Genomic DNA, 13870 nt, shown 5'->3' with positions numbered 1-13870 from the left:
CGAGTGTTGAAAAGATGTATTAAGACTAACCTGGTACTTAATTGGGAAAAGTGTCATTACATGGTACAAAAGGGCATAGCACCGGGTAGCAAGGGAATCGAGGTGGATCGGGCTAAAGTTGATGTGATAGCAAAGCTGCCACCCCCCACATTAGTCAAAACAATCAGGAGCTTCATCGGGCATGGCGGTTTCTACCAGAGATTCATAAAAGACTTCTCAAAAATTTCCAACCCTCTTTGTAAGTTGTTAGAAAAAGATCACTCTTTCATGTTTTTTGATGATTGCGGGGTAGCATTTGAGGAGTCGAAAAAGAGGCTAGTCACAGCACCCATCATTGTTGCCCCCGACTGGGAGCAACCATTCGAACTCATGTGTGACGCCAATGACTATGCAGTGGGGGCAGTGCTGGGACAATGGAAAGATAAGCTAATGTACCCAATTTACTATGCCAGTAGGATGTTGAGTGGAGCCCTGCTGAACTACACTGTGACTGAAAAGGAGATACTGGCTGTGGTGTTTGCATTCGACAAGTTCAGATCATACCTGATTGGCTCTTAGGTAATTGTATACACTAATCATGCAGCTCTCGGGTACTTGATTGCTCTAAGGTAATTGTATACACTAATCATGCAGCTCTCAGGTACTTGATTGAGAATAAGGAGTCCAAACTACACTTGATTCGTTGGGTGCTATTACTGCAAGAGTTCAACCTGGAGATACATGACCGTAAGGGCACAGAAAATCAAGTCGCTGATCATCAATCATGACTTGAAGGAGCTGAAAACTCTGTTGAGGTAGAGGATATTCTGGAAACCTTTCCAGACAAGCAGCCACTCGCTACAAGCCTTGAGGAAATGTCATGGTATGCAGACTTTGCAAATTACCTAGCAAGCGGTATAGTTCCCTATGACCTTTCCTCGGTGCAAAAGAAAAAGTTTTATCGTGACTGCCGCATGTATTACTGGGATGAACCTTATCTATTTCGAATATGTGTTGATAATATGATCCTGAGGTGTGTCCCTGAGATAGAACAATCTTCTGTTTTGCAGGCATGCCACACATCGGCGTATGGCGGGCATTTTGGAGGAGTCAGGACGACAGCAAAAGAGCTAGAAGCCGGGTTCTACTGGCCAACAATGTTTAAGGATGCACATCAATGGGTGAAGGGTTGTAATGAATTTCAACGAACTGGGAGCATTTTCCATCGCTATGAGATGCCCATGAACCCAATTCAAGAGGTTGAAGTGTTCGATGTATTTGGGATAGACTTCATGGGCCCCTTTGTCAGCTCCTTTGGAAATAAGTACATACTTGTTGCTGTGGATTACATGTCCAAATGGGTGGAAGCTGCAACACTCTACACAAATGATGCAAGAGTGGTGGTGAGTTTTTTGAAGAAGAATATATTCACCCTTTTTGGGACCCCGAGAGCTATTATCAGTGACAAAATAACTCACTTCTGTAATTGAGCCTTCAAAAAATTGCTAGCAAAGTACGATGTGCACCATAAGGTGGCAACACCATATCATCCTTAGACCAGTGGACAGGTCGAAGTGTCTAATAGAGAGATAAAGAGTGTGCTAACCAAGACTGTGAATGCCACTGGAACTGATTGGGCGAAAAAGCTAGATGATGCACTCTGGGCGTACAGAACTACTTTAAAAACACCAATTGGTATGTCATCATACAAGTTGGTGTTCGAAAAGGCCTGTCACTTGCCACTGGAACTAGAACATAGAGCTTGGTGCGCAATGAAACAGCTAAATCTGGACATGGAAGCTGCGGGAACAAATAGAGTCACAGAATTGCATGAGCTAGACAAGTTCCAATTTCTTGCTTTTGAGAGCACGAGATTGTAAGAGGAAAGAATGAAGAGGTTGCATGACAAGAACATTGTTGAGCGAAATTTCAATCCCGGAGACATGGTGTTGCTTTATAACTCAAGATTAAGGCTATTTCCGGGTAAACTCAAGTCACGATGGTCTGGACCATTTCAAGTGGTCGAAGTGCTCCCTTCAGGTGTCGTAGAGATTACCTCAGAGAAAGACTCTCATACATTTAGAGTCAATGGGCAAAGATTGAAACTATATGTGGGCATGGATGAACCCAAGAAAGTGTCAGTGATCCATCTGACTGAACCTCAGAGGTCGAGCAAGCCTTAAATGCGCTCATCTAAGTCGTGTCGCGATGTTAAATCAGGCGCTACGTGGGAGGCAAACCATGATTTCTTTTGTTTTCTTTTTTTTTGTCTGATGTTGTACCAGATGTATAGGAAACTAATATCCTTATTTAAAAAAAATTGCTCGTCACCGCGAACGCGGTGGGACCGTGGTGCGACTGCGATAAATGATGAGTATTCTATCATAGGATTTCTCGATCCACCCCGACCGCGGTGGGACCACGTCAAGACCGCGGTAAAACAAGATCATTCTGTTTCACGCCCCTTCACTCACTGCGGCGGCGGTGGGACCACGGTCGACCGCGGTAATTCGCAAAGCATCTATCGCCCAGGTAAGTCACGTTTTTTAATTTTTTTTAATTTTCTTTTCTTCTCCTCTTAAACACCAAAATACACGCGCCCACCCTCACTTTCCCCATTACTCTATCTCTCTACAAACCCTAACCCAATATCTCTCTCTCTCTTTATCCTTCTTCTTCTTCTCTCCAAGACATAACCCCTTCCTCTCTCTCTCTTTCTCTCTCTCTCTCACACACACATACACACCTCTACAAGACTCCATCTTCCATCAATCTCAATTTCTACAAGCCCAGGTATGTTAAGCTTCTCCTCTCCCTTCTTGTGCTTCTTTATTTTGCAATTTAAATGTTGGAAGTGTGTAGTATTTATAATTAGATTTTGTTTTGGCTTTATTTTCTACTTTTTAGTGGGTTATGGTAAAAATGTTGTAGATAAGAGTGTGGTTCTGTTATGTAAAGTTCATTGTGGTGGGGTGGAATGGTGAAGTGAGAACGGTTGATTTTGGGGAAGAGTTTATGCTTCCATAGGGCTAGGTGTGTTAGATTAGAGACCATGCTCATAAGGTGTTTGTGAAATTGCCCCAATGGAGTTGTAATGGTCATTGTGACCATGTGGTGGTGAAGTCTGAGTAACCACCTAGGGTTCACATGATTCAAACCCTCACTAATAGGCACCTCTATTTTTGGCAGGTACAGTGCATCAATCCAAGAAGAAACGTACCACAGGGTCCTCCGCTAGTGGACCGGGCAGTTCTTCTAGAGCTCAGGGCCAAGCTAGTGCGGAACAGTTTGACCGTGCTAGTTTGTCTCCAAAGCAGCTGAGGACAGGTTTAGCGCTAAGGCATCCAAGAAATTGTTACCTGAAGTTCACATTGACCGATAGGCCCTTCAAGTAGAGTGCCCAAGTATCTTTGCAGGGTTGAGGAGGTGTCAGCTGGACATCTTCTTTGATGAACCGGAGGAGGCGAATGTAATTATGGTAAGGGAGTTTTATGCAAACTACCCAGAGCATATTGATAGGGTGTTCACAATACGAAACACCCGGGTGAATGCATCCCTTGAGGCTATCCGCCGAGTGTACCGGCTGCCAGTATTCACCGGGGAGAGAGATCATTACTAGGCTTATCACCACCCTACTGTCTGGTGGCCACCGATTCTTGAAGCAATATGTGTGGCTGACAGGGAGCCAATATAGATAAAGCACTGAATTACACTGAACTCCCAGTCTCTCAATTATGAAGCGAAGTGTTAGCTCATAATTATCAACAGTAGTTTGCTGCCCTCCAGCAACACTACTGATGTCAACGGGCCAAGAGCAGTGGCTATCTACTGTTTTATGACCCACCATGACTTTGATGTGGCCAAGATCCTTCATGATGAGATGTTCATTCGCTCTCCAGAAGTACTCAAAGGTTTTACTTCCCCTCTCTGGTTACCAAGCTATGCCGTGCTACACGAGTTCCTGAAAATCCCAGAGTAGATGGGAAGTTGCCATTGAAAGTCCCATTTCGGGCTAGCAAAATCACAGTTGGGAGATAACCGGTAGTGGTGGTTGATGGTGATGATGATGGTGATGATGCTGAGGACACTGCCGCCCCACCACAACCGAGTGCTGATGAGGCGTGCCCATTACAGGCTCGCGGAAGTACCCGCATGATAGCCCTGGGGCAAGAAATGGCTGGCCTCCACACTTCGGTCGCTGATCTGGGTACTAGAGTTGGCAATTTGACTACTCAACATGCTAGGTCGGAGAAAAAGATCATTGCTGGCTTCGGGCACTAGGACGAGCATGTCACCTCGATCCTAGCACCAGCTCTGATCAGGATTGAGCACAGGGAAGTCCCCTTACCTTACTTTGCTTTATATTCGTTGACATGGGGACATGCCAAAACTTTAAGTGTGGGGTGGGGGTGGCCGTTGTTGTATATTTGAATAAACTTGTATGATGTTGTTTTTGTTTGGTATTTTTGGATTATATTAGTTAATGTCGACTTGGCCCGAAGACGGAAACCTCTCAACGGATCTCTTGAGGGATTTAAGCCGAACAAATAAAAAGATTTTCATTTGTTAGGTAGTGTATCAACTCCCCCTTGGTTTTTCTTTAAACCACGGTTCTTTTCCAGGGGTTTCTATTTGAACCGGGTGTAGTTAGTTTTTTTTTTCTTTTCAGTTTAGTAAGTCTTGGGCAAGAGAAAAAAAATGGAAAAAGGGACCCTTAACTCTATGGTACCTTGAATAAAGACTACTTTAGTGTGACACTTAGGCTCTTTAGTTGACTCAAATAAGGCCTTAAATTGTGTGTACCTGAATGGTTCAAGTACTTAGAACAGAGTGTCTGATGATCCTAACTGAATTGAGTCATGTACCATATGTGAGTGAGGCTTTCTGTATTTTGTGTTAACATTCAATGCCTAGAATTTTCCATGTGTGTGTACGAAGTGAAATGGTAGCCTCGCTTGGTCTGGAAAGTGATATAGGCATTTCATTGCTTATCCTTTCTATGTATGCTTGTTCCCACCTAATTATATATACCCTAGTCAACCCCATTGAGCCTGTAAGCCTGTTTTCCGTGGCAACCACATTACAAGCCTAACCCGAGTTTAAATAGTCTATCTTGTTGAACCCTATCACCTCTTAGAAGCACTCAAAGTGTAAAGGATATGGAAAAATATTAGTGTGGGGTGGTTGGTTGGGCTGCTAAGTGGAACTAAGGGGACATGAAAAGAAAAAGTGCACTGTTATCAACAATATTAGAGGCCACCAAAGAAAAAAAAAGGAAAAAAGGAGAGAAGTCTCAAATTGGTGGCAGCTATTAAAAGAAAAAGTGTGCTTAAAAAAAAGGGTTAACACAATAATACAATGGTGGAAGGAAGGTGTGACAAAGTTAAGAGCTTAAAAGTACACAAGGTAGTGGAGTGCTTAGGGAGGTGTAGTCACTATACCCATATGTATCCTACCCGTCCCACAGCCAACATTACAACCAATTAAACTCCTATTTGATTCTAGATCGGATGAGCTCGATTAGTAGAGTATTACACTACTGGCAAGCTATAGTGCGTTGTTTGTGGCATAAGAAGTTTTTTTTCTGAGGGTGAGTGAAATGTTGTATTTGAGTTCCTCAGTATGTGGTTTGTAAATAATATAAGTCTCTTTTGTAGTGAGTAGGCACATGATTCATGAAGGGAAGTTAAGTCTGGACCTCTGACTAAGAGTAGGAGAGCTGTTTAGGGGTATTGCGTGGCTAGAAAAGAGTCCACTCTTGAGGTGAGGAGGTTGCACTGAGGTAGTCTACCCATGTGAAGTATTCTTGGTATAAAGAGTAGGGGAGGTATCCTGTGATGATTAGGCCAATAGAGTGTGGTTTGTTGCTAGAGGACTAGTAACGGTTTAAGTATGGGGTGTTGATAATAGGCTATATAGATGCGATTTTCACTCTAAATGAACCATGCTTTATTGTTGTTTTAAATACAAAATGATATCAAAATACTCTATTTGGTGTTCTTTTGATTTGCAGGAACTTATCCAAGTTAGGAAAAGACTATGGAGTCTTTTGGAGTCAATAATATGGATATAAGGCCAATCAAGAAGAACTCAAATGAAAATATGCAAGAAAGAGGCAAAGAAGGACTGGGCAAGAGGCCACCGCGACCGCGGTCGACCGCGGCTTGAATGCGGTAGGCCAAACAATTGAGGCAGAATAGTTGCATTTCACCGCGGTCACGCCGCATTCTGCCATGGTCGCGGTCGACTGTGTAATCGCACAGAAATTTGGGGACTAAAGTATAGATCGGGGGAAACTTATCCTAACTCTTTATAAACTCAACAAACTCACCCAAGCGAAGGTTAAGCTTGTTTTTAGACTGAATTGGAGGCAAGAACAAGTGTGAGAAGATCAAGCAACCATTAGAATTTTTCAATCTTCTCTTCGTTAGCTTTATTTGCAAATTACGAATACTTTTGTGATTTTATCTTACTTTGCTATGAGTATCTAATTACTTAGTCTAGGGCTTTGATGGAACCTGTTGAGAATGAACTTCTTGTTATATTAACATAGTTTGCCCGATTCAATCTTTATTTGTTCAACTACGTTTTTGTTGTAGTTAATTAATAGGATCCTCACTTAGTTGTACCTATTTAGTATGTATTACTCGAGACAGATTGCATATTTAGGTAGTTGTTGAACAACACAACTCCCAAAGTATATGAGGGATCAATAACCGAGGGTTTAAAGGTGGGATTAGGGATAACGAAACCTTTGGTGTGATCTAAAGTGAGCTGTAATAAAAGCCAGCTAGCGTAACTTGGGAGAGTGCGTCTAGTAAATTGTCGTAATTACTTAGGAGTGATTTACAGTAGTAAGAGTGCTCATGATCAACAGAGACAATTAGGTAATTCAAAGCGAAACATAACAGGAAGGGATTCCATCAATAGAGGAAATCATAACCTTAGCTCTTTCTCTTATTTGTTTAAAACTCAATCATAGTTAGCTTTTAGTTTACTTAACTTTATTCAGTTATAGCTAGTAAAAATATCACCAATTGTTATTCAGAATATCCGAGCAGTTGATTACGAAGAAATTAGTGAGTCTAACAAGAGTAATTGGTAGGTTAATTCACTATGGATTTGACTCTGCGCTAAATACCCTGATTATATTTGTAACAACTGCTTGTCCTTTTTATAAGGCATAGTTGCGCATGATCAGTTTGACTGGGTACTATAGAAGGTTTATCCAATCATATGGGGTAATCGGCAAACCTTTGACTAACCTGCTAAAAAAGAATTCTTTTCAGTGGGGACCTGAGGCAGAAACAACCTTCAACAACCTCAAGCAAGCAATGACCACTGCACATGTCCTGCATTGGCAGACTTCACCAAAACATTTGTGGTGGAAACTGATGTTTGCTCAAAAGGTATGGGAGCTGTGCTGAAGCAATAAGGAAGACCACTAGCATTTTTAACAAGGTCTTAGCCCCTAGACATTGGGGATTGTCTACCTATGAGAAGGAGTATATGACAGTATTGCCAGTAGTAGATAGTTGAAGACATTACTTACAAGGGGGTCACTTTAATATCAGAACTGATCATCACAGTTTGAAGTACTTATTAGAGCAAAAAGTCACAACTGCTCTTCAACAGAAAGGCTTAACTAAATTGCTGGAATTGGACTATGAGGTTCAGTACAAAAAGGGGACAGAAAATAGGGTAGCCGATGCATGAGATAGAGGATTCTAGCCTAAATGTCATCACAACTGCTGAACCTACTTGAATGCAAGAGATCATCCAGAGTTACTAGAATGACCCTGCAGCTGCACAATTGATAATTGAGCCGACAACAGCCCCTGATAACAAGCTACACTATACCTTACAACAAGGAATTGTAAGGTACAAACAGAGAATATATATAGGGAAATGAACACCCCTTAGAACTAAGATTTTTGAGGCACTACATTAATCACCATTGGGAGGTCACTCTAGGCAGATGGGGACTTACAGAAGGATCAAAGGAGTATTCTGTTGGCCAAACATGAATATTGAGGTGATCAAGAAGGTTTCGGAATGTGATACTTTTCAAAGAGTTAAAACAGAAAATGTCCTCTCTCCAGGCCTACTACAACCCTTACCTATCCCAGAAATGTCATGGAAAGACATAGCCATGGATTTCATTGAAGGGCTTCCTAAATCTGGCTGCATGGAGGTTATATTGGTGGTAGTGGATCGACTGATTAAGTATGGTCATTTTCTGGCTCATAAACATCCTTATACAGTTCAGGATGTAGCTGAGACATTCCTAAAGGATATCTACAAGTTGTATGGATTACCCAAGACTATTGTGACAGATAGGGATTCCATCTTCACTAGTCAATTGTGGCAGCAACTCTTCAAAACCATGGGAAATAAATTGAATATGTCTACTTCCTATCATCCCCAGTCTGATGGTCAAACGGAGAGGCTTAACGGGTGCTTGGAATCTTATTTAAGGGTTGTGGTGTTCACTAACCCTAAGCAATGAGCGAAGTGGCTGCCATTAGCTGAGTGATGGGACAATACCAATTATCACAGCTCATTACAGACTACCCCTTTTTAGGCTATATATGGGTTTCCACCTACACAGGTTCATATGGGGTCACTACCATATTCTACACATACATCAGCAGGGTCTCTTATAGATCAGAGACAGCAAATGTTGCAGAATCTGAAAGAAAATCTAAATCAAGCTTAGGCTCGCACGAAATTCTATGCTAACAAACGCAGATCAAACAGAAATCTAGAGGTTGGAGATTTAGTCTATCTAAAACTCCAGCCGTACAGGAAAACCTCAGTAGCAGTGCGAAGGAACTTGAAGCTAAGTGGTAAATACTATGGACCACATAAAATCACAGAAAAGATAGGGGCAGTGGCTTACTTACTGGAGCTTACATCTGGGTCTCAAATCCACCCAGTTTTCTATGTGTCGCAGCTCAAGAAACACATTGGCCCAGCGATTTCACCACAACAACAACCACTGATTTGTGATGAAGAAGGTCAAGTTTTGGTCCAGCATTTAGCAATTTTGCAGAGGTGAATGGTCAAGGTTAATAATGGAGTGGGGGTTAAGGTGTTGGTGCAATGGACAAATTTAGGAGAAGATGAGGAGACATGGGAAGATTGAGGATATATCAAGAGTCAATTTCTTAACTTTGTGGCTACACTCCGACCTTGAGGACAAGGTCGTTCTTCATTGGTGGGGTATTGCCAAAACCTAAGGTTGTCGGCTGAGAAGTGAAGGGAAATGAAATGAATAAGGAAAGTAGAGTTAGGATAAAAGAATAAGAAGAGTGACGTGGCATCATTAGGAGCGTCCATGGTCATTTAAGATGTGTGGTTCAGATTATAGGCCTATTATGATCTAAGGGTGAAAATCAAAGGAAGAATATTCTAGAATCTATTAGTAGGAGAAGGCCCAACAGAATCAGTTACATTTTACCAGATTCAACTACTTTCTCTCTCTATATTCTCTCTCTCTTTGATTCTTCTTCTTCTTTTCTACAAACTTCATTGAAGAGCCATGTCAATGTATTGTACTTTGATTCATTGAGCTAATAAAACCCATTTGACTTCCGCTAATCATCTCTTTTACAATTTTATTTCTGAATTTCTTTACAATCCATTACAAAACTATTAGTAGCAACTTAACCAAAAAAGGAGGTTAGTATTTTCGCTCAACTCGTAAGTACTCCCTCTATTTAATTTATATGGCCTAATTTGACTGGATACGTAGTTAAAGAATGAAAGAATTTTAAGAATGTGACTTATTCATGCGATAAGATTTTTGTGGTCATAAAAGCATTGCATTTTAAATTAAAATGAGAAATATATAGTTCAATTATATTTGAATATTGAATATGATCTTTTTTATACTGACTAACAAGGAAATAATATCAAATAAATTGGAATGGAAGGAATAATTAACATCTTTAATAACCATCCATATTATCCATTAAAAATGGGTTGGATAATAAACATTTCAAAAATAGGTCAAATATGGATAAGATCCATATTATCCACTTAAAAAATGGATAACCAATGGGTTTAACTTTTATATTCGCAAATACTCAAATTGTGGGTTCCTCAAATTTGAGAGACTAGGAATTTTCCCAAAAGAATCATATTCAAGAAGCCATGGATAATATGAATATCCATATAATTCACCGCTTAACCTATTTGTTATCCATATCAATTGGGTCGGGTCGGATATATCATTTGTTTTGTATTACCCATTTTTATCTCGCCAATACCCGAACCGACTCGTTCATTTGCTACCTCTAATAGGCAAGCCTTTTTATTCTGCTGCATCCATGCCTTTCTTTTTGCCACATTGATAGAAAAGGGGATTATTGACATCTTAGACAACCCTCAACTCCAATGGGAAGTTTTGATTAGTTGATTAGATAATAACAGTAACATATTCAATGAAATCTCACGAGGGATATAGGAGGATAATGTGTGTACGCAAACCTTACTTCTACCTCGTGAAGTAGAGAGATTATTTTTTATGGACCCTTGACCCAAATAAAACATAATTCGCATTGATTAGGATAATTGTGAAAAGAATCTACATATTAATAAAGTACACCCTTTTAAAATCATCAATTCTTTTTTTTCTTATTAAGTGGAGAGATTTAGATTTAAAAATAGATACACAAAACCTAGGAGAAATGATTTTCCTTATTTCTGAAATCTAGTGATGTTCCTTCATTACTTATATTAACCAGCATCTAGTTTCTGATATTCGGGTAAATATGCATAGCAGAGTTTAAAAGGCACAAATTCCTCAGCCATGAAGGGTTCAACTCTAAAAACATTTCCTCCGATTCAGTACAACTGTTAATCAAATACAACACATTTACGTATGGACGCGGTTGAGGATTCAGAGGCGAATCTAGAATTTCTAGTACATGGGTGCACTACTATAAAAAAAAAATATTAAGTGGAATTGATCTCCATTTTTCCTGGTAAATAATTCAACTACCAAGTGCAGTATTTAATTTTCTTGGGGCATGAGTGTCAACAGTTAATATTATACTAATTTTTAAAAAAATATATATCTAAAATATCTAATTTTACGGAGACAGCATGAGTTCATGTGCGGTCATAATCTTCCCTATAAATCCACCCCTGATTCACACGGCAATCAGCATCGAGGCATGTCTAAGGGACGTGGCAACAACTTTTCTTCAGGGCAATCGCCTTCTCTAACTATGAATACAGTCTTCATGCCCCATGTCAAATGACGCTCAAAATGGCAGTGCAAAAACCAAACTCCTGGAACATTGGAAGATCAAGAATAAGCAAAGAAGGAAAAAAACGTTCAATTATTGGAAAAGAAATACCCCCCTATGTTCCATTTTATGTGATGGAGCTCGAAATTCCAGGGTCAAATTATTTGCTTTTCATATGATTCAGGTATATATAGGTCTATCCGAAACAGGCCTCTCTACCTTTACAAGGTATAGGTAACGTCTGCATATACTTTACCCCTCCCAAACTTCACTTCGTGGGATTACACTGGTCTATTGTTGTTGTGATTCAGGTATAGAATATTCAAGTTTGTTAAAATATAGGTTACATACTTAGAAACTACATAAAAAACAGTACTTAATAACTCAAAAATGTATAGAGCGGAATAGATGGAGTACTTAAATAAATAAAATTACCAAATAAAGGAGCTTTAAGGGAGTTAGACTTACCAGGGTTGTCTGCTTTGAATCTAATGGCAGCCCAACCCCTTTTAGGGACAGCAACAGTGTTCTGGCGAGGAGGATCGACAAGATTATAGTTCAGAGGATCCAACCTCTCGTCGAAATTTCCAAGTCCCAATCCAACAGTGTAGAAATTAAATCCATGTAGATGCATTGGATGATCTATGCCAGCAACCAGGTTAGTCCCCTGAAAAACGAGCTCAACTGTCGTATTATACTTCAGCATTACTACATGTGTCCCGCTTTTTGGTATTTCCAATCGCAAAGGCAGGACATCTGCAGTATAATTGAATACATATGGCGGAAACTTTGGAAATTTCTCCCCAAATAACACACCCTTTATATGATAATAGTACGCTTCTAGGATATCAATGGACGGGTTGACAAAGCTTATGTTGTTCATACTCGCTGCTAGTCGCGTTCCATTAGGTCCTTGGCACGTAGAGTTTGTACCGTTTATAGGGCAAGGGTATGCATTTATTGAAACTGTTGATATCAACCTATCTTTCACTTCAGTTGGTACAGTTATCGGGTGGTCATCCGAAGCCAAACTTCTAAGACTAGCACTAAAATCTACAGCTGCAAGAGTATCATTGTAACAAGGTAAATAAGGCAATGGAGGAGGAGAAGAATATTCGTCGTAGTTTCCTTTGTATTCCACAATTGCTGTGGTGGTTGTGTTGTCAAAATTGACATTAACCCCACTGGAATAAGCTCTAGCAGCCATATAGTAACGGCCCGGCTTCTGGTTAGCCTCCAATATGCAATCAAATGTTTGTCCAGGAGTTATTGTGATAAAATCCCTTGTCAAAGGCTTAGTGTAGCTTCCATCTGTTCCTACTACTGTGAGTTTATGCTCTGCTATTCCAAAGAAAAGCATTTCATTCATTGCGGCGTTTATGATCCGTAGCAGATATGTCTTCCCACACTCTACCTCTAGCTTGAATGTCTCTGCCCATACAGTTAATAGGAAAGTTAAAAATTACAAACTCATCTCTGCCTTTTGTTTTCTGATGGAGTTACAATTCACTTACCATACTTTGAGCAAGGGTAAAAATCTCCAGGCTGACCATTTATTGTATAAGCATCAGAATCAATTGGTTGACCTCCTGAGGTGATAAATTGCTCATATACCAACATAATATTTTCCTTCCACCACTCCCCTAAGAATCAAATCAGGAAGACAATAGTTTTTAGAGGCTTGATCATAAAACTTTAAAAAAAAAACAGTCTGGTGCACAAAGTATCTCGCATTCATGCATGGTCCAGGGAAGGACCGCACCCATAGGGGTATGATGCTGCTTCCTCGGCCCGAACCCCTGACATATAGGTCACACGGAAAAATTTTTACCGTTGCTCCAAGACTCCCTTTTAAAAGAGGGATACAACACGGGGACTTCCCAGAGGGTCACCCAGCCTAGGACTATTTTCGCCTAAGCACACTTAACTTCGGAGTTCTGATGGAATCCGATGTGTTAGTGCTGGTATGATCGCATCCAATCATAAGACTTCATTGTGTTTAAATTAAACCGGGTACAAGATCGATTAAATTGTAATTTTACCTAAGACAACGGTTAGTTCGGCAGCAGGTCTGGGGAAAGGGTAGGTAGTACCAAGTTTGGGATAAACAACAATGGCACCATGAACCGTGGCTCGATCCCATTCTTTGTGTGCATGCCACCATAAGGTGCCCTCCTCATCCGAAAAGATCAACATTTGCCTGAATTTTGAACCTGGTTGGATTGGACATTGGGTTATGTATTCTGGCCCATCTGACCATGGATTCCTAGGTTGTTTTACTCCATGCCTGCATTTTATTACGTAAAAAATTATTCGAATTTAAATTCCAAAGAACTAATTAAGTCCCAACAAAAAAAAAAAACGTTAGGTGATTTCTTTCTATTTGTCCAAGCATTAGTGGACAAATGTAGGACCCATAAAAAAGATGAAACAAAGAAAAAAGATGAAAAAGTTGCAGAAGTCAAATAGGGTGGCTGGAAAGATTTTCCAAGTTGGGCGGCTAGAAAAAGTTGCCAAATTTCAAAAGTCACAAACACATGTTTTGACCGATGGTAATTTGCACTGCAAATTACAGTGAATAAATCATTCTGATCTTCTATAAATAGCAGGCTCCATTTCTCTTTTGATACACA

The 13870-nt window shown here is 40.2% G+C and overlaps 1 protein-coding gene and 1 non-coding gene across 2 annotated transcripts; both read right to left on the bottom strand.

Moving 5' to 3' along the window:
• Nucleotides 1-10809: 10809 nt before the first annotated feature.
• LOC104222820 (laccase-14-like) lies at nucleotides 10810-13524 on the bottom strand. The gene is made up of 4 exons (XM_009774135.2): nucleotides 13280-13524; nucleotides 12752-12880; nucleotides 11706-12668; nucleotides 10810-11280 (listed from the first exon to the last, which is right to left on the bottom strand). Exons 1-4 carry the CDS (start codon nucleotides 13431-13433, stop codon nucleotides 11150-11152), a joined length of 1377 nt encoding a protein of 458 aa, XP_009772437.2. The 5' UTR covers nucleotides 13434-13524; the 3' UTR covers nucleotides 10810-11149.
• Nucleotides 13097-13215, bottom strand: LOC138884504 (5S ribosomal RNA). Its single transcript, XR_011404685.1, has one exon. It is a non-coding gene; the product is annotated as a 5S ribosomal RNA (ribosomal RNA).
• Nucleotides 13525-13870: the final 346 nt, after the last annotated feature.

This window comes from Nicotiana sylvestris, chromosome 12 (genome assembly GCF_000393655.2).
Source record: "Nicotiana sylvestris chromosome 12, ASM39365v2, whole genome shotgun sequence".
In the NCBI taxonomy this organism is placed as follows: domain Eukaryota; kingdom Viridiplantae; phylum Streptophyta; class Magnoliopsida; order Solanales; family Solanaceae; genus Nicotiana; species Nicotiana sylvestris.
Note: the sequence above shows the minus strand (reverse complement) of the source record. Positions and strands in the feature narration are given on the sequence as shown.

What these genes read in the sequence shown, in the direction of transcription:
- LOC104222820 (XM_009774135.2), bottom strand. Translation starts at nt 13,433, where the DNA reads ATGTTGATCTTTTCGGATGAGGAGGGCACCTTATGGTGGCATGCACAC. An exon ending in CGAACTAACCGTTGTCTTAG is followed by an intron (nt 12,881 to 13,279) that starts GTAAAATTACAA and finishes TTTGATTCTTAG; the next exon opens with GGGAGTGGTGGAAGGAAAAT. An exon ending in ATTCAAAGCAGACAACCCTG is followed by an intron (nt 11,281 to 11,705) that starts GTAAGTCTAACT and finishes CCAATGTTCCAG; the next exon opens with GAGTTTGGTTTTTGCACTGC.